Genomic DNA, 19835 nt, shown 5'->3' with positions numbered 1-19835 from the left:
TTTCAGTATTGAATAATCTATACATTACTTTAAAGCTGAATCACCTCGTCTTTCAAATGTTAGAAAATAGATAAAAAATTTACATTTTCAGTCAGCCCACTGCGTTATATTCATATTCCTTGTTTGATTCAGTGTAGAACCCAATGATAAGTTTGCTACCAGGAGTAAAATAAAGAAAAGCATCAAGTTCTCACAACTCCAGCCTGCAAATATTGGTGTTTTCTGCATAGGAAGTGGCTAAAATGGCCAGTTTAGTCAAAAATAGTTAACATTGTACTTTCTTCATCCATGACTAACATGAGTGCACAGATGGTACTGCTCAATACTTAATGTTTGTGCATATCTATTCTTTCTATTTCCTTATTTTGTAGTCTCACATGTTGTGAACAGCAGATTTTAAAATTTCAGAATCTAAAAAGTCCCTCTCACATTGAAATAGCTTGATGGGTTGTTGCATGCATTATGCTTTGCTGACATACAGGTATTTATTCTTTTATAATGACGATGGGCTTTCATCTCTCCCTTGTAAGACGATATGACACACAGGTAGATAAATGGAGCTAGGATACTGTTCAGGAACAATATGTTTTTAAACAGGACGTTTGGGTTTAATGCAGTGTGTGACAGTTCTTACGAAGAAGAAATTGATTTTCCCTTCTAAATTAAATAAGCAATTTATATAGGAAGTGTCTTATCTTAAGTGTCCTTTTCTTTAAAAGGATGTCATTCATATAAGATCAGATGCTGTGGCTGTGGCTGTCACGCAGGAATCATTTGTATGTGATGTCCAGATAAAGTTGTTACCAGAAACTCTGTACAAGACAGTACTTTTTTAACTTTGTTTTTTGTTGTTATGTGTAACCAGACACTGTGAGTACCTTGGGCATTTCCAAGTTGTAGCTGAGTTTTGGTGGAAAACATCTGTAATATTTGTTTTTGTCCTCTCTTGCTGTAGTTACCATTGTAACTTTTACCATGCTGTCTCACCAAGTTACTGTTAAGATTTGCTGCTCTACCACTGGACTTAATCACTGTTCTGCAGACCTTATAAGAAGCAAGTACCTTCCTTCTAAAAATATCCAAGTGTCTTCCAAACACGGGATTGATAAAGAGTTATTCTTGCAGTTTGAATTAAATTATTTGGAGAAATATTTGTCATTGTTACTGCCTGAAGTTAATTTGCCTGATCAGCAGTGAGATGGTGTTATCTAGCCTGTGTGGTTGACTGGGCCATTTTAAACACCCGTTAAACAGAGGTGATGGGGTGTAGAGTATGGTTAGACTTGACATTTGGCCCCATGGGAATAAAAAAAAACAACTCCAAAGTGAGATCAGGGTGTGAAGTCAGACTCTGAATATTAGCAGGTCAGACTTGTGTTTGAAGTGGTTATGGTAATATTAGTAGACAGAATTTAAAGGCCAAAAGTCTGGCTCACCAGAGCTGGACTGGTGTAACTGTGCTGGCAAAGGTACAAGAACTGCAAGTTCTATCAGATGTGATCACTGTTCTTGCATCATTATCAGTTTATGCAATTCTCAGTTACTAGCAACATACAGTTAACAACAGACTTTTTTTAGTTAGGGTTGCATCACAAGTAGCTACTAAAGGCTATGGGAGTGTAATTTCTTGCAGCAGAGATCATGACCACCAAAATATAATCTGTTCATCCTCAAGTCCTAGTTACCATTTGTACCAAATCTGAACATGGAATATCACATTCTTAACAATGGACAGACACGAGGTTATAGCTACTTTGACCTTTGGTGTTTAGTCACCAAAATCTTTTCTGTTCTGAGTTTTAACATTTGTTCCAAATGTTTTCTGTTTAGCTGGTCATCTTATAGAAATGCAATAATACATCTTTATATATACAAGGGCTGCACAATTAATCGATTTTAAATCGAAATCGGATTATTTAATTAGGACGATGTTTGAAAAAGGGTAATTGTCGTATCGAATTTCATCTCTCTCATGTCTCCGGGCGGTGCGCCTCCGGGCTACTGTAGGCTCCTCCTCCTAACTGTGAGGGTGGTCTCCACAGTCTTTGGTCTCCACACGCTAGTACTCAAATGCCGTTTGCTAAGGAGAGTGAGAAGTTTGTGGAAAAATAGCAAGAGCAAGTTAGGTGTGTGGAATTGGTACGGCTTCGAAGTTTCCAATGGAAGACCAAACCATTCTTCGCTGCAAACTTTTATCTGTCAAAGACAGCAGCACAACCAACTTAGTTCTGCTCGTCAGACATCATCACACAACAGAGGTGGGAGCAGTGGGTTTGCATTGCTGGCTGCACATGAAAATGACATGCCGACTTGTGTTGTCTTTTATAGTTTTACCCAGAAAACAAAATCGAAATCAAAAATCCAATTTTAAAAGAAAAAAATCTGGATTTTATTTTGGCCAAAATCATGCAGCCCTAATATATACTAATATCTAACTCTGTTCATGGAAACTTAAGAGCCCAGTATTTCATCTTATAAACTTTAAATGTTAACCATTGCAGGTGAAGAAGTTCTTTGTACTGTTACTAATATCTACATTTTTTTCAGAATGCTGCCTTTTTGTATGGCCTTGGCATGGTTTACTTCCATTACAACGCATTTCAGTGGTAAGTACTTCACACTTTTCGAATCAAATGTTATTCACCTTGAACCATGTGGGGCCTAAACAGAGATGTACTGTTTCTCAAGCATCCTTGCGGAGAGAAAATTTCAGATGGAGCTGCTTCCAGTTATCAGGTCATCAGTGCGTGTTGTTTTATTATGTGTTAGATGAGATAGATGATACCAGTAAGAGCTCTGCTGTCAGATGTGTCACGCTTAGCACAAACAGTACAACCAGTTGCCTCGCTCACCTCAAACGTAGCTCCTGGTTTCGCTAAACCTGTCACACTGCACATCATGAACATGTTTATTTGACATGTGTTGAATTTAATTAGCTTATTAAGACAGTAGTGCACATATTTGGGTTCTGGACTGGGTCTTCAGGTGAAGTTGGATCATTTTTACTGAAGATTGCATGCAAGCTCGGTATCATGACTCCAAGGCAATTCAGGAGGTGTGTTATAAGTGCTACTATTAACGCATATTATTGATAGAAATTTGCAGTGAGTAATTTTGAAAAGAGCTGTTCATTGTAAGCAAAGCAGTTCCCACAACACTTTCATTTTGGCATTTTGATCGTATAGAAACACAAACGAATTCAATATTATTAATGGGGGTTATAATGTTTAAATGCTCCTAGTAAATTGTTTAAGTGAAGCTGCATGCGCAGTAACAGGACCTCAGTTTTGTACATATCTTGGCCGTTCTGCATGATCAGGTAGAGCTTTACCAGTATCTATGACAGCGGAAGGCATTCATGTTTTTAAGGCTGTAATAAAGCTGCCAATGCATGACAGATGACCCTGTGAGCAGGTCGATATGAATGCAGTTACTCTGTTTTTACTATTGGCTGTTGCCATAGAAGTGGAGATTTTGAAGAGACTTGGAGACTGTTATTTTCATTTATAGCATTAATTGTTCCCGTTATATGGCACATGTACTGAGAATTGTAGTGAATGCACTCCAAAGAACATACACAGGCATCTAAAAAAAAAACCTTTTTAATAATTTAATTCAGACAGTGCTGTTTTATATACTTTTGATTCATTCCATATATAGTGAAGTAGTAAATTCGTTTTTTTAAATTTTATTTTGGTGATTAAGTATAATTAATATACTACATCTCACAGATAACAAAATTCAGCATCTTGAAATATGAAAATATTTCATAAAATCAATTAAATAAAATACTATAATACAGGAACACCAAACTTCTGAAAAGTATGTTTGTTCATGCACTCTGTGCTTCGTCAGGGCTCCCTTTACACAAAAGTGTGTAGTAGGCTGTCAGTGTGGTATGAGTGTGACACTGCAGAGGTGTTATGGAATCCCAGGTTGCTTTCAAAGCAGCCTTCAGCTCATCTGTATTGTTGTGTCTGGAGTCTTCCAACTTCCCCTTGACAATACAAATAAATTCTCGGAGGGTCAAATCAGGTGAGTTGGCTGGCCATCACATCAAAGTAATACCATGGCCAGCAAACCAGTTCCAAATAGATTTGGCACTGTGTTCAGGTGCCAAGTCCTGCTGGACAAGGAAATTAGGATCTCTATAAAGCTTGTCAGCAGATGGATACATGAGGTGCTGCAAAATTTCCTGGTAGATGATCGCGTTCCCCTTGGACTTGATGAAACACAATGGATCAACACTGGCAGATGGCGTGACACCCCAAATCAGCACCGACTGTAGGAACTTCACAGTGGAAGCTACTTGGTTTTCATGCCTGTCCACCCTTCCTCCAGGCTCTAGAACTTTGATTTCCAAATTAAATGCAAAATTTACTGTCTTTTGAAAAAAAGGATTTTGGATCAGTGTGCAGTTGTTTATAGGACTGCATGATAATGGAAAAAACTGATATTGTGATTTTTTTTTTTTTTTTAACCCTGCAATATATATTGCGATATGAAAAACTACTTGGGAGGGTATAATAGCTGTGTGGTGCCGACAAATGGTCAAACAAGTTAGTTGTATTTCCTCTCATTGTGGCGACAGATGGAAGGCACTGTCGCACAGAACACGTGTTTCAGTATCATCCTTCTCGTAGCCAAAATAATTCCAGATAACTGACGTTGCTTTTGTTTTTGGCACCACGTCTTCGTTTTTGGTGATTTTCTCTTTGTTGCTCATTTTTCAATGTTGTTACCAGCGACTCACTCCATGTGCAGGAGCATGGTCTGCTTCGGCAAACTGATTAAGAAGGATTGTGATTGGTGGATCACTGTGCGCAGTGTGTGTCAGGTACCAAGGATGAAATTAGATGAGAATGTGGAGTTCATTTGCCTCCTACATTGCAGGACCTGCGATGTGACTATTGTGCACATGTACATTGCAATGCTGACGCTCAAACGATATATTGTGCAGTTCTAGTTGTTTATTTAGTTTTCTCCTTGGTAAGACTCCTGACATTGTCTCTGGTTCAGGAGTAGCTTGACACTAGGATTTCCTGGATCTGTTTGTGCATGGTGGCTCCAGGCTCAGTTCAGTCTTTGTGATGCCCCCCCAAGGTCTTGACAATCTTCTCGAAGCTTCAGTCATGTCTGTTGCTTGTGCACCTTTTCCTACCTCACTTTTCCCTCCAGCCACTTTACCATGACTATACGTTGATACAGCACTCCTTGAACAGACAGCCCTTTCAGTAGTGATCTTTTATGGAGTGGGTCAATAAGTGTCTTCAGTCTTACCCATGATTGTGGCAGTGTGAACCAGATTGAGAAATTCATGGTATTTGTTTATACTGCCTAAATAATGATTCACTCAAACATGAAAGGAAATATTATAAGATGTTGAAATAAAGTTTTATATTTTTATGAACTGTAGGCCATAATATTAAAATTGATTTGAAAGAAATGCTGAACATTTTAGTTTAAGTGCAATCAGTAGGCCTGTATAATAAGTGCTATGTTGTCTAGTCCATATCAGCCTTCTCAATGAAGGCTCAGGTGGACCCTTTACCCACTGTGGCCTTGTTTCACTTGGGGAGTGTGGTATCAAATGTTTTAATTTAATCACACAATTTAGTAACCATTTTGGGAGTGCAGTCAACCCTGTTTTCTTTCCCACAGGGAGCAAAATGTCACTGCACCTAACAGACTGCCTAACAGTGTCTTCTGTTATAAAACAGTTGCAACAAAATGAAAGTTCTATAGATTAGTGCAGTTGGAATTAGTGTTTCTATGTTGTCTCCTTTAGGCTATAGAAAGGAAGTCCTTAATTTCTTGCTCCTGTACCAGACACATCAGGTAAATGATGGGAGTGAACTTGCTAATGAGGCTATTAGTAAAGTGTTTTTCCTCCTTCCTGAAAATACATTTACTAAGAATGCAAAGAAATACATTCATGCACAACACTTCACAGGAGTCAGTGGGGATAATTAGCCTGCTCCAGTGGTCTGGGGCCCAAGCCTTGTTGACTTGCATGGGCTAGTAGTTTTTATTGTTTACTTTCAATCTAAATGGCCTTTCATTTTCTGGGATGTCTACTTGTGTATCTCTGACACCAATTTCCTCACTTAGCATTCGACTGTAGGTGGACATCAGGTAGAATATGATTACAAATTCACTAGTTCAGTTTATTTCTCCTTCCATTAAAAAAAAAAAAAAATATGCTGTTAGGTTGCATAATAATTTAACAAGCTTGATGTGCTGATGAGGCTAACCCTCCCCCTCTGCTGGCTCGCAGTGGCCTCTCTGTTGTGCTTTGCCCTCTGCTGCCCCTTTGCTTCATCCATGGCCTTGAAGGAGTCATGCACTGTTGCCTTGCCAAGTTCATCTGCCCTATCCTGCAGGCCAGGGGAATGTGGTATGTGGGGAGGGAGGGTATCATGTTGGCCTCTCCAGGACAGATTACGTCATTCCAAGTCTGAGGCCCAAAGGAATGCTGAGCTGTCAGAGGCTGAATGTTACTTCCCTGAGCTAAAGTGTGCACCACACATCACCCCAGCTAGTTGGCTTGACCAGCATTTCCATGCTAGTGTTATGTGATAGTAGGATAAAGATCAGTGTGTTTCTCTTTGGTCACTGAAAAATAACAAAAACAAGTGCATTGATGCTTTACATGGAGAAAATACTTACATACAACCATGGACAGTTTTGTTCTTTCCCTTTTGCCATATGTGCGGAAATGTCCGTGAAATGAAGATGGTTGATTTGCTTGTTGGAAAGAGTAGTCCTTGGCTCATCCTTTGATTGGAGTGTGCTGTCCGCTCACTGTCATAGCATATTCTGAAAAACTACGCTCTGCAAGCACTCAGTGTGGATTCAGCCAGAGAGGGAGGAGGGAGTGAACACAGCACAGAGGGAAAGGAGGGAGGGATGGGGAGGCCGGAAAGGGGGCAGTGAGTTCAGGCCGCTGTGTGTGTTTGTGTGTGAGCTACTCGGTCAGCAGTGAGCTCAGCGCTATGCTGTTTCATGCAGGAGAAGGGCTTCATGCTGACATGGAATTGCCATTGTTGTCATAGTTTCACAGTGAGTGGGTTCATTTGAAAGCTATTTCTTACTCTAAAATATGTATGTCTCTAGTTTAGTTTAGTGTTGTTCTGAGATGAGTTCAATGCAATTTTCAAATGATGAATGCCAAAGATTTTAGACCATAACAAATAAAATTAAAGATGACCTAGAAATAGGTAATTTATTCAGTAACTGTCTGTTTTGCAGTCAGTCATAACAGTCATCAACATGCCATTGTTGTTACTGTTTAGCAACTGTTTACAGGGTCTTTCTGGCTCGATCTGCAATGGAGGTGGCACCATTCTCATTATGCATACCACATCATCAACTGACAAACTTTTTTATGAGCAACATATTTTAGAAGCACTAATAATATGATGGAAAGGAGAAAAAAAAAAAAAAAAAAAAAAAATTGCTACAATAAAACGGTTTGATAACCAGTTTGACTATGCTGCTTTATCCAACCAATTGAAGTAAGCATAACCAGGAATCACTGTATGTCAAAGTCAGTTTGATCACAGACAGTGACAATAACTCTCCCTGTTATTGTCACATCTGCAGTTAAGACAAACTGTTACAGTTGTTGTAGGTCCTCTAGAGGAAGAGGGATCAGTGTAGTAAACCCTGTGGTACCTTGCAAGACTGTTTAAAAGCCTTCTGGTGGTAAAATGCCATCTTATCAAAAATATTGCCGTAACTGCATTCACAACTAATAGAAATCTAGAAAGCTGCCTAGAAAATAGTGTTTTTCTTGAAGAACCTCATCGCTTTGTTGGGAGGTGGAGGTGGTGTCAATTTTGAGTTGAGTTCACGTCTTAATTCTCTTTGCAGAAGAAACTGCTATTTTTCATAAGCCAGATATGAGTTTTGCTGAAAAGAAATGCTACTCTATCATTCCAGTCACTGAAAACAAGTTAAATTTTAAGCACATCCTAGTTTTTGCATAATGTGTTCTGAATCAGGGCTTGAAGTTAAGTACTTTATCTTGTGTGTGAAGCAACAGCTGGATCAATAAACACTAATAATATTGGTGTAGCAAACCTTTTTTTTAATTGTCAATATTAGAATACGTGGACTGTTATCCAGAAATAGAAGATTTTTGAATGCTGCCATTATATTAGAAAAATAGGTTTTGAGAAGTATTAAGTAAATGTTATCAGCTGTATTTAAGTTTCTCTTCATTCTTCTCATGAAAGCCAAGGCCAAGCCTTTTTAGCCAAAGCCTAAAAGCTAAGATCACACAGCGCTATCACAATTTGTTGAATGAAACAGTTATGCTTGTTGGTATTGTCTGTTTTTAGTAAGCTATTGGAATGAGGCAAGGCAAGGATGTGACTGAATGGTATAAATGGTTTTCAGATTTCTAAATTCCACACACTCTGATTTTCTCTTTTTCTTTTTTTTCCAGGTCAATCAAGGCATTTCAGGAGGTGCTTTACATCGATCCCAGTTTCTCAAGAGCTAAAGAGATTCATCTGAGACTGGGTCTCATGTTTAAAGTCAACACAGACTACGAGTCAAGCTTAAAGGTAAATCTCAGTGCAGGTCAGACAGAATAGGTTGTTGTATAATTGAGGAATAAAATGAAACTAAAAGAAATGGAGCCATTGTGAATACTTTGTCCTCTTCAAATCAAGCGTAGGTCAAACAAAGCTCAAGTTTTAGAAATGGAAAACAGTCAGGCTCAAGTTTACACTGATTTAATGTTAAGTTTTTCATGTGATTTGTAATATGTAATGTAAACAAAAGTAATGGGACATCTGAGGTTAACATTTTTTATTAATACAGTAACATTAAGTATACTGATTTATCTGCTGATAGTGTAAAAATTGATTGAATAGTCTGGACCAAAATTCCTTTGCATTGCTGACAAGATAGTGGGGATGTATTCCTTATTCAAGAGCTGACGTTCAAGTTTGTTTACTGAGGTTGGGGTCATCTGTGTGAGATGCTACCTTGCTTCAGATTGTCTTTAATCAGATGTCCAGGTGTCCTTATTTTTCTTTTTATAGAGGACCTGCTATAGAACGTTGTTTCTACTTGGATATCTCTTACTTACTTAAATTGCCTTTCAATACTTTCATTGCCTTTACTATATGAGGTCACCCTCCATAATTTTTGTGAAGACAGTAAACAGGCGTCATTGATGAAACATGTATTTGTGATTGGAAAATTTGATAATGCAACGTAAGTCTTTTGTCTTGTCCTGTGCAATAGTGGAACAGACAATTTAGTAGTCAGTCAGGGGTATGCTCTTGATATTACAACAATGACACAGCAGTTCCACTACCTCGGGCACAAAGGCTAACTTGTGTGGGAGCGGAAATAACCTTTGCGTATGCATTTCATTCTCAACATTTTATACAAACACTATTTTATGAACCGTGTCAGCTCAATATCGGGCACTAAGGCTATAAATGTCTGGAAACCCAATCATTCATTGCATGCCAGTTTCCATGGTCCACTGGCTTTTTGATAAGATGCAGTGATCCCTGTTGACTTTAATTTAAGAGATTATGACTTGTTTCTCTCTTGTTTTCATGGTTTCATTGTTAGTAAATATTGTAGACCTTATTCTTGAAATGTCTCAAATCAAATTGTCACCACAGGTTTATTCATGCCCTCCCTTTGTTCATCCCAGTGATAGATAACAACACTAACATAGTTTTCCATTCATACTATTTGGTATTGTATACTTGACATGAAGTCATAGAAGCCCCTTCCTGCCTAAATAGGCTTGACCTCCCTAGTCCTCAGTCTAACAAAGGCTAATGGATCGTATGTCCTGTCTGTCTGAACTAAAGCTCCATGTACCATCTCCTGACACCTGTGAGCCATAGATGTTCAGACAGTAACAAAGAGCTTTCTGACTGGAGCCTATGGATCTGTTGTTGTCTGAGAGCCTTGATTCCCTTTAGGTACAGACAGGTATCTGATCCTGGCCTTTGTCCTGCTCCAGACATTCTGTCACACAAGTTTTTCTTACGCAGTTCAATTAGCATGCATCATGCACAGCACTGTTCCACAAAGAGGCTGTATGGTAAATGTATATTTGCTACTGTGAGTTTAACAATGGTTTTATTTAGTGCAGTATGTTTACAGTTGGTTGCATTGTGCAGATAATTGTGGCATGTTATCTAGGTCTGTTGTCTAGGTGGGTCTCCATCCAGCTGTTCAATTAGTCAGTCAAAGGTAAAGAAGTTGAATGGCTGAAAATTAAAAAAAACAGAACAAAATAATACAAAAACTTTTTATTTTTGGAGGCAGAGAATGCAGTGAAATTGGACTTATCGTATCTCTATATGTGGACTAATAAGCAAACTGTTGTATTAATATAAGACACAGAAATATCATATTTGATGGAAAACAGCATTAAAACACCACCATGTATATAGAGCTGCAGGAATGTATGTCAGACAAAAGCTTTGACAAACTGAGATTACAATGTTTGAAACAATGTTATATGATCCAGACCAGAGGTTCAGTTTGGGGGCAGCAGTTGTCAGACTGATAGGACTAATGGTTTTGAGGCAGCTATCGGATATTGCGGAAATATTACTTTCAGCCGGCTGCTTTTAGATGGTGATGAGGATGGTGGGGATGAAGGGGATGAATCTGCACATTTGTATGGATACCTGTCTACTGAATATGTGCATTGATGCTGTTGGTGTAGGCCTACACAATAGGAGGAGAATCAAGTGATGAGTATTGCGATGACAATATGACTTAAGCAAAATTATACTGAAATGTGGCATTTTGGTTGTACAAGTCTGGGACTTTACAAGCTCGAAAGATTGACTAGTCCATTCCCATTGGATAAAGAAAGGACAGAGATGCTTTATTGAACAAATTGCACATAACATCAGGTCAATAGAGAGCTGAAATCCCACTGTGATCAGTGTGACGTAAAAAATCTATATGAATGGCAGCCAATGGCAAGAAATTGTTGTCTGAGTTGTGCCACAATTTACTCATATGAAAAGTCATGAAAGTTGCCGTTTGTGGACAGTAAAGCAACATAGTTGTGTGTGCAAAAACCACCAAATTCTGTTGTTGAAGCTGCAGAGACATCTTCAGCAACTGTGGACAGAGAAGAATACAATCACTTCTGCATTTGTGGGGTTTGTAATCTTTCTATTTATACATTCTATAGATACTTGGGGTGTTTTCACACCCACTTCATTTGGTCCATTTAAAATGGACCAGAGTTCATTTCCCTGGAAAGTCCAGATTTTTTTTTTTTTAGGTGTGAATACAGACTTGTGGACTCTGGACTGGTTCACTTCTGGTGTGAATATAACTGGCCTCGAGCTGAAACAAACCAAGGAATCGTGTCTTTTTGTGCTTGACGAGCCACCACAGCCGCTGGAAGTAGCCGAGCCACACGGGTAGCCAGAGCTTTGACTACACATGCAGCAGCAGCCATAAGCCATGGATAGACACAGAGCAATGAGGAGATTGAATGTCTCATTGACATTTGGTCAGATGTCCATATTATGAAACTGGCTCCGAATGAGCTGTTCTTGACAATTAATATTATTTTCGTTAATTTGTATCTGTAAAAATGGAAATATTCCAAAAACGATAACTGTACGTAGGACCTCCACATTTGTTTTCATCAACACCCCGCCATCTCTGATTCACCCTGCCCCTGACTTTCCTGTCCAATGTCAGTGCAGTTTGTCTCATATGCTTCAGTTTACAAAGTTTGGTCTACTAGCAAAAAGTGCAATGAGAATGCAATCCAACCCAAACGAAAAAAATAAAGTCTGCATTCGATCTGAAACAACTAAGCGGACCAAAGGACTATAGAATGTGAAAACAGCCTTAAACAGTTTTACAACAAACTGCAGCCTTTTTGGCTGAAAATGCTCTTTTAGTAAAGCACAGTGGCAGAGCTATGGTATTGGGCTCGGCAGGCTGCACGTGCTGCACGTCCTCTGTCTTGGATGCACCCCTCCCTCTGTAGTTCTGGCTCACGGCCAACATCACACACGCCCATGAAAACTCACACACATACTCCTTGACTGCCCCAGATATCTACAGAGAGAGGTGGGTGTGTGGTTAGAGGAACAGAGATTGACTGAAGGTAGAAGAGTTTGGAGAAGGGAAACTCAAAGGCGTAAACGGGCAGTTGTTAAAAACAGAGTTTGATACAGGTGATGATTTTGGAGAGGAAGGAAATACAGAAACAGATTTGTACTTTGCTGCCTCTTCCTCCTTTTCCTATTGCATTTTGGGAAGTAGAAGAGACAGAGGATTGGGAGATTTTGGGTACTTTCTGAGAATACCTTGTCATTTTTGAGCCAGCCACTGCTATTCACTCTATAAAATGGAAAATGAGTGTGTTAGTGCAATGTGTGCTGGTAAGGTGATGAGTTGGCTGTCTCTGTAGAAACATAGAGAATAGGTTTGAGCTGAAAAAAGGAGGTGAGATAAAGGGGAGGGGGAGACGGGGAGAGGTGGTGTGTGCCTGCCTGTTCTTGCTTTGAGGTATTGTGTGTCATCTCTCTGCACTCTCCACTGCAGCCGTCTGCTGAATAGTAATCAGTGACACCAGGGTAGAAGAGGGGGAGGGAGGGGAGAGAGAGAGGAAAAGAAAGATAGGAGAGACAGAGAGAGAGAGAGGGAGGGAGAGAGAGAGTGAGGAAGGCGAGACATGGGGAGGGAGGTGGAATGCCAAGCTGACAATCCTGCTGCATTATCTGCCTGGTGGTAGAGCAAGTGTGAAAGAGAAGGAAGGAAAAGGATAGAGGACACCGAGGGAGAGACCTACAGGAGGATGCAGCGGGATTCCAAGTTGTGTGTGATGTGCCAGCGATCTAGGTAACACATTTTGTTTAAGTATATTGTCTGACATTAAGGCATCTGGCTGTCACGAGCATGTCTGACAATTATGGCTCATAGCTATGTTTTTAAAAATGAGTGTATTAAAAGCAGGTTGTGTGTCTCTGTGTGTGTGGGTGCACGTGGTAGAGCGTGGAGCTCCATTGGCCCTGGGTGAAGCATGCAAAGAAACATCCAGTTGGACGCTCTTTAATTTTTTTTTTCTCTTCAAATCTATCTGACATTGACTGTGTGGTACTGCTGCAAGCAAAGCTACAAGCTCCTCCTCCCTTTTAAGTGTGTGTATTTGTGCTTAAAGAAATATTGTGCCCCAGCCTACATGGCAGATACTGATATTTGCCTTTCAGGTTACAGCATTTCTATCTTTCTTCTAGGAAATCTACTACAGTTGACCAGTGGAGTACACTAGCAGTACAGTGTGTTCTCTTGACTGTGTGCTAGATTCTCATTGGCAGTTCCTGGTTTCGGCAGCTGAGTTTTTGCTGACCCAGATAAGACACACTGGTGGCACCTTTTTTAAAGCTCGAGGCTGTGTGTGGCTGCATCATGTCACAGACGGAGTGTGGGAAACTGTCACCTTGAAGCCACCTATGAGTACTTGAGTATCCTCTTTTGCAGAGTCAAGTGACTGGAATTAGATTTTTCTTAATCAGTCAGCTCAAGTGCTTGTATGTGAAGTCTGACCATTTCTAAAATATTGCCCTACTCCTGCCTTCATGAAAACTCCAGGATATTTATACGGTACCAAGATGCTGGCGTAAGAGAAACATTATAGAGTAGTATGAGAACCATAAAAAACCCAGACAAGAAACCCCAGAGAGTTGTCTCAGGAGCTCTGTGTTGTACTCAGGCTAATCTGCTCAATGACCCATGATGTGGCTATCATCTATTGGAGTGCCACGCCTTGGCAGCCAGGCTAAGCCTCTGCAGACATCTGCCCTATCCAGCAGCCCTGTCTCAGCATCAAACAGTATGATACCTTTAGAACTGCTGGATATCAGAGGCTTGTCTTAAGGACTGAATCTTCCGCTTGAGCAGGAGGGAAGGGGGGGGGGGGTGTCACAGCAAGATATGTGAACCAGAGGGGAGAATATCTGTGGTTCAGTCCCTCCAGCTATCAGTGTCCTCTCATGTTACGGTCAACAGGTTCATTTATGGTCTGTTGTGGCTCTGTTGGGGCTTTCAGTAAAGTAGATTAAAGGCCAGCATAGTAAGATGAAATTTTTTTCTACAGGAAAAATGTATTTCTGTTCTTCTTTTTCATCCTGCAAGTACAAGCAATACAGAAACAAATACCATTTTTTAATATACGTTGTATTAAAATCCCTTTTTTTCTATTTGTCTTTGCAGCATTTTCAGCTGGCTTTGATCGACTCCACTCTCTGCACTTTGTCCAAAGCTGAAAGTAAGTGGCATTTCTACAATAACCACAGACTACATCGGAACGAGTCATGTAATGAATTTTTAGAATTCATGCACCAGCTTGTCAGTGGTGGGTAGCACATATTGAAAGGGCACAGGAATATTTCTACAGAGCAATTTTTCCTCTCTGCTGCCGTTTCTCTGCTGACTCTGCCCAAGACGGGGTTGCCTAGGAGACAGCACAAGGAGAGGGAGTGTGAGCGAGAGCGAGCTACACACACTGTGATTTCAGATTACATGCACACTCTGGGGAAACGGTCCTACTCCCCCCTCCCATCTGTGCTCCATACTGTTTGCAATCTGTACCCACTGAGGTCCATGTGTTAAATCTGTGATATGATGGATTTTATTTCCCTAACAGAATAAACCCTCACTCCTCTTTTCTCTTTTTCCTCACAGTTCAGTTCCACATTGCTCATTTGTATGAGATCCAGGTAAGCATCTGTTTCTCTTATTATTGTTTTGTTTGAATTTTTTTATCTATCTGTATTTTATTTGCCTTGTGTGGAAAATATTTTAGGCTCTCATTGTGTCCTGAATATTGTCATGGTCGTGAGGTTCAAAGTCACAGAAATTGAAGGAAATAAGAATTTGTGTCATCTTCTTATGTGCAAGTGCAACAACTTGTGTACAATACTTCAGTATCTCGTTTTGACACATGTACAGACTTCTTCTCATGAGTGTTGTAATGATGTCATTGTGTTATGATTAATCGCGATTTTAAACGTCACACTTAATTAATCGTCAAGGCTGCCAAAAACTGTCTTATAAAGTACAGTAGATTAAGAGCGGAACCCAAGACATGCCAATATGCACTTCCCACATGGAACAAAAACGACTTACCACCCACCTGAGGCTCTTCTGCCTCAGGTGGGAGGTAAGCTAGCAAATGAGCCTGGCTCGGATGCATGTTGTCATTGAAGAGTAATGTTATGTTCAGACTCGACGAAGTGCACAGCGAATTTCGCCCAGTGAAGGTTCGCTGTGGGGGGAGGTTGTATTTCTAAATTGTCTTGGATGTAAATATATTTTTGATGTGAGCTCACTTTCTTTTCCATAAATTTTGCGTTTGCTACTGTCATCTACACAGCTTCAGGCTACCTTTGCGCAACCCATTCACAACAATTTGGCTGCATAACTTTCGTGGAGTAAGGCCTTTCTTCTCCAGCAGTTCACACTGTCATACAAGCTTCAGCAGGGTTAACTTGTGAATTGATTCAGTAAACACACTCTGTTTGATCACAAGGTAAACTGCATAAAATAGTCTGATGTGCCCGTAGAGACTACAGCCAACATTCGAACAGGTAATTACAGTTCGAATTTGAACTTTTCACCTCACACTCGAACGAATGTTTGAAGTTCGAATAAAAAGAGACAGCCCTAATAAGTACTTTTGTGAAATTAATTTGCACAAAGTAATCATAGTAATCGTGAAACCGAGATTATCTCTCTGACAATAATCGCAGGACCAAAATCTCTAATCATTGCATCTCTATTTCTGACATGAATTTTATGTCATGTAGGCATAAGTTTACACCTTTGACCCTCTGGTGTGGCCCTTCTCTGCATATTAAAGGGCCTGTTGGTAGCTGCTGTTAGAATAATGAGTTTTGTTAAAGCTGATATCATGATTTCATTTTTAAAAAGTTATCGTAATAATTTAATGGATTGTCCACAAAATGAGAGCTGGAATACTTTTCAGTTACATAGATAGATTTACACATCAATGTATTTTTGATCAATCTTGTAAGAAAAAAAAAGTATTTTCTTGAATGGCTACTGTATTTTCAGTCTCTGGCGCTTTTATGCCTTTTCATCACCCACGTCCTTTGTTGATTAAGCACTTGAGTGTTAGTGTTACTTGGACCTATAGACTGTGTTCTTGTAGTTTGAAAACAACATCAGTATTTCAAGACCCTCTGCCCCTAAGCTCACACATAGAATGATGCATCGAGATGAAAATGGTTGCAAATACGCCCTAAGTACATTATTTTCTTACGACTATTATATGCTCTACTAACTGCTCAGTTGACGATGAAAGTCTGAAAAATCCAGGAAACAAGTGTTAAATAACTCTTTACTGCTAGAATTGATCCTCTTCAGTTAAGTGTTTGATTTCATTCACTACATTCACATGCATACTGATGTTCAACTATTATTCCAAACATGGCAATATTCTAAATATGATACATTCATTCATCCAGTTCTGGGCTACATATGAATCAAATCATAATAGTAATATAACCCTCAGTCATATATTTGCAAAAGGAAGTCCAGTTTCAAGAATATAATGGCAGAAAGGTGATTTAAAAACAGTCTACTGTGTAGAAATATTTTGGTTTGAGTGGCTCTGAGCAGAGGTACTTTGTAAAATGTGTCAAATGCACGTCACATAAATTGTGAGTGGTTGAAATGAGGAATCCATACGTTTTCGACGAAAACGAACCAAGTAGACTCAAAGTGAAATCTGATTCGGTCACTAAATCCCACAGCCCTCATTCAATTAACCTGTTTAAATCTTAGCAGTCATTGAGGTCATGATCTCATTTTCAGTGATGTAGTGAGAAAAAAAAAGAAAAACGAACTTAACAGAATGTATGCAATAATGTAACACTGTTTAAAAGCTGAATAGAATTTAATTTTTGATTTTTCAATTAACCTATGGGTGTATGTATATAGGGGTTGGTATTTTCTAAACTGATGTTTTTTTTTAATCTGTAACCTGATCTTCATTGTACCAAATATCTCTACAAGTGCTCTATAAATTCTCTGACAAACCATTACTTCTGGTAGACTTTAAACTAGGGGTGTGCGATATGACGATATTGTATTGTGAAGGACTAGACCGTATCGACGATCTGACAAAGCAGAGAGATCATGGAATCGTCTATAATATGATGTAGTCAGAGCCATAGAATATTTAACAGTTCTGGATGTAGTCATATACTGACACAGAGATTCATCATGTTGGTTCACGTCCACCTCACGGCAGTTTCACGTTGTATAGTGGGATTCATGGCTGACAGTGAATTGAACAAGTTGCTTCCTAAAAAGAACTTCCATCGTATGGAATTGGTTTGGCTTTTCCCCAAACGACAGAGCGCGAACAACAGTAATTTGCAAAATTTGCACAGACGTGGTTCACACGTTGGATGGCAACACTACGAACGTGTTCAGTCACCTGACAACGTGATTACAGTGACTTGCGTAAATATACACGCCACTTTTAAATGTTGTGTTATGGGGCTACACGATATTGGAAAAAAACTGACATTGTGAATTTTTTTTAACCCTGCAATATATATTGCGATATAAAAAAAAAATACTCAGGAGGATATAACAGCTTTGTGGTGCCAACATAAATGGTCAAACAAATAAGTTGTGTTTCCTCGCGTTGTGGTGACAGGTGGAAAGTACTGTCGACACAGAACGTGTGTTTTAATGTCATCCTTCTTGTAGCCGAAATAATTCCAGATAACTGGCGTTGCTTTTCTTTTTAGCACCAAGTCTTCATTTTTGGTGATTTTCTCTTGTTCATTGCTCATTTTTCAATGTTGTTGCCAATGACTCACTCCATGTGCAGGGGCGTGGTCTGCTTCGGCAAACTGATTAAGAAGGATTGTGATTGGTGAATCACTGTGTGTGTCAGGTACCCAGGTTGAACTTATGCCGCATTTCCACTATGTGGAACCGGCTCGGCTCGGCTAAGGTACCAGGTCCTATTCCTGGAGACCGTTTCCATTACAGAATACTACCGACTCTACAGTACCTGGACGTCATAGCGATGCGGCGCATTACTTCCGTGTCATCTGCTCAGAGTTGCTGATTAACTTGCTCATTGCGTGTTGTCTCGTCAAGCTCATGCTGAATTTTTACGTCAGCCACCAAAGACTGAATCTCAACCAACTTTGGTGTAGTTTTGTGGGCTGTCATCATGTGGATTAACCTACCACTATATTTACTGTAAACTTACGCATCTGTTTTTTGTAAAATGGCTGGTCACAAAGACAGCTCTCTGACCCATCAGTGGTCTGCAGTGTTTACACAGCACGTTTCAGTATCTGGTCCCCCGTCTGGGAACCTTGGCGGAGGTGATACCAAAAAACTAGTACCGGGTACCAGATTCCAGGTCCTTTTTTGTCATGGAAATGCAAAAAGGTGGAGTCGAGTCAAGCCGACCCGGTACCACGTAGTGGAAATGCGGTATTAGATGAGAACATGTTGAGTTCATTTGCCTCCTACATTGCTGGACCAGTGATGTGACTATTGCGCACATGTACGTTGCAATGACGATGCTCAAACAATATATTGTGCAGCTCTAGTGTATTATCTGTATGCATTATTAACTTTCCACGTGTATGTTCATGCCATTATTAGCCCCCTGTCCAACCTGAGTCGATGTGTCAAATACCATGCACTGAGGGTTATGGTTAAGGTTAGGGTTACACCACAGCCAGAGGCAGCAGGCAGTGTTAAACAAAAGCAAACAACTTTAACCCAAGCATTTAGTAAAGGCACTCTTTATAAGAAGAGTAGCAAATGGTGGAAAAAGGAAATGGAAGTAGAGACTTTTTACCTGGCAAAAGATATGCAAATTAGTCTCAAAGATCAATGTATAAAGAATTGTGATAAAATCCAGATTGTGATTTTATTTTTAAAAAAATATGATTTGATATTTTTGCCATATCGCCCACCCGTATTTTAAACTGAAGATACTGGTGACCTTAAGGAAATCTTGCGATGTTAATATATGTTACATGGACTTAAAAAAAAGTCCCTGTTTACAGCAGATTTAGCAAAACAAATATTTCATATCCTCCATTGGAGAATTACTGCAGTGACTAATGTTTCAAAAAATCATTTAACCCTAACAAATGCAGTGAGTGAATAGCTTAGAACATAAAGATCAGACTGTTTCAATGGAACAGGGTTACATGGTCTGATGAGTCCAGATGGACCCTGTTCTAGAGTGATGGGTGCAGAGGGCGATGCAGTGCAGTGATTATTACTCATCATGCCTAGTGCCTACAGTACAATACAGTACAGTACCTGTGGGGGCAATGTTATGATCTGGGGGTCTATCATTTTATGTGTCCAAAAAATGATGGGAATAAATGTTATGGCATTCTATAAATGCTTTGAAACAATACTTTAATACAAGCTAAACACAGACAAACAAACTATTAGAGCTGTGTTTTTCTAGTGGTGCAAGAGTGGAGGAAGAGGTTTCAAAAAGACAGCTTCACACAGACAGATAAGACTGTTTCAGTGGTAGGCTTTGCACTGATAATGATGAAGTTATTCCTGTTTCTATACAACTGACCAAGTTTTTGTCTTAATGTAGCTACAGATAAATTTAAATGTGAATTTCCGCTATCCCCATTTACAAAGATATTAATGAAAAAACATGGCCACAACAAATTGGCCATTATTTTTTTGTTCTGTAATTTCTTCTAAAAGTTATGAAAGACATGGATATCAGCATGTGTTTTTCATGTGAATATGTCCAAATATCTAATACA

General features: G+C 39.5%; 1 protein-coding gene across 4 annotated transcripts in view; it reads left to right on the top strand.

Annotated features, from left to right (window-relative positions):
• Positions 1-19835, top strand: part of kdm6a (lysine (K)-specific demethylase 6A) — a 54669-nt gene that overhangs the window by 8951 nt on the left and 25883 nt on the right. For 3 of the 4 annotated variants that reach the window (XM_030124396.1, XM_030124394.1, XM_030124393.1), the window contains exons 5-8: positions 2548-2606; positions 8453-8573; positions 14242-14296; positions 14713-14747. In XM_030124396.1, the coding sequence (XP_029980256.1) occupies positions 2548-2606; positions 8453-8573; positions 14242-14296; positions 14713-14747 (270 nt within the window). Of the gene's footprint in view, positions 1-2547; positions 2607-8452; positions 8574-12755; positions 12871-14241; positions 14297-14712; positions 14748-19835 lie in introns of those variants that run through there. The other variant, XM_030124397.1, reaches the window with a different exon arrangement.

This window comes from Sphaeramia orbicularis, chromosome 21 (genome assembly GCF_902148855.1).
Source record: "Sphaeramia orbicularis chromosome 21, fSphaOr1.1, whole genome shotgun sequence".
NCBI lineage: Eukaryota > Metazoa > Chordata > Actinopteri > Kurtiformes > Apogonidae > Sphaeramia > Sphaeramia orbicularis.
The sequence above is the reverse complement of the archived record's forward strand: the minus strand, read 5'-3'. Positions and strand labels throughout refer to the sequence as shown.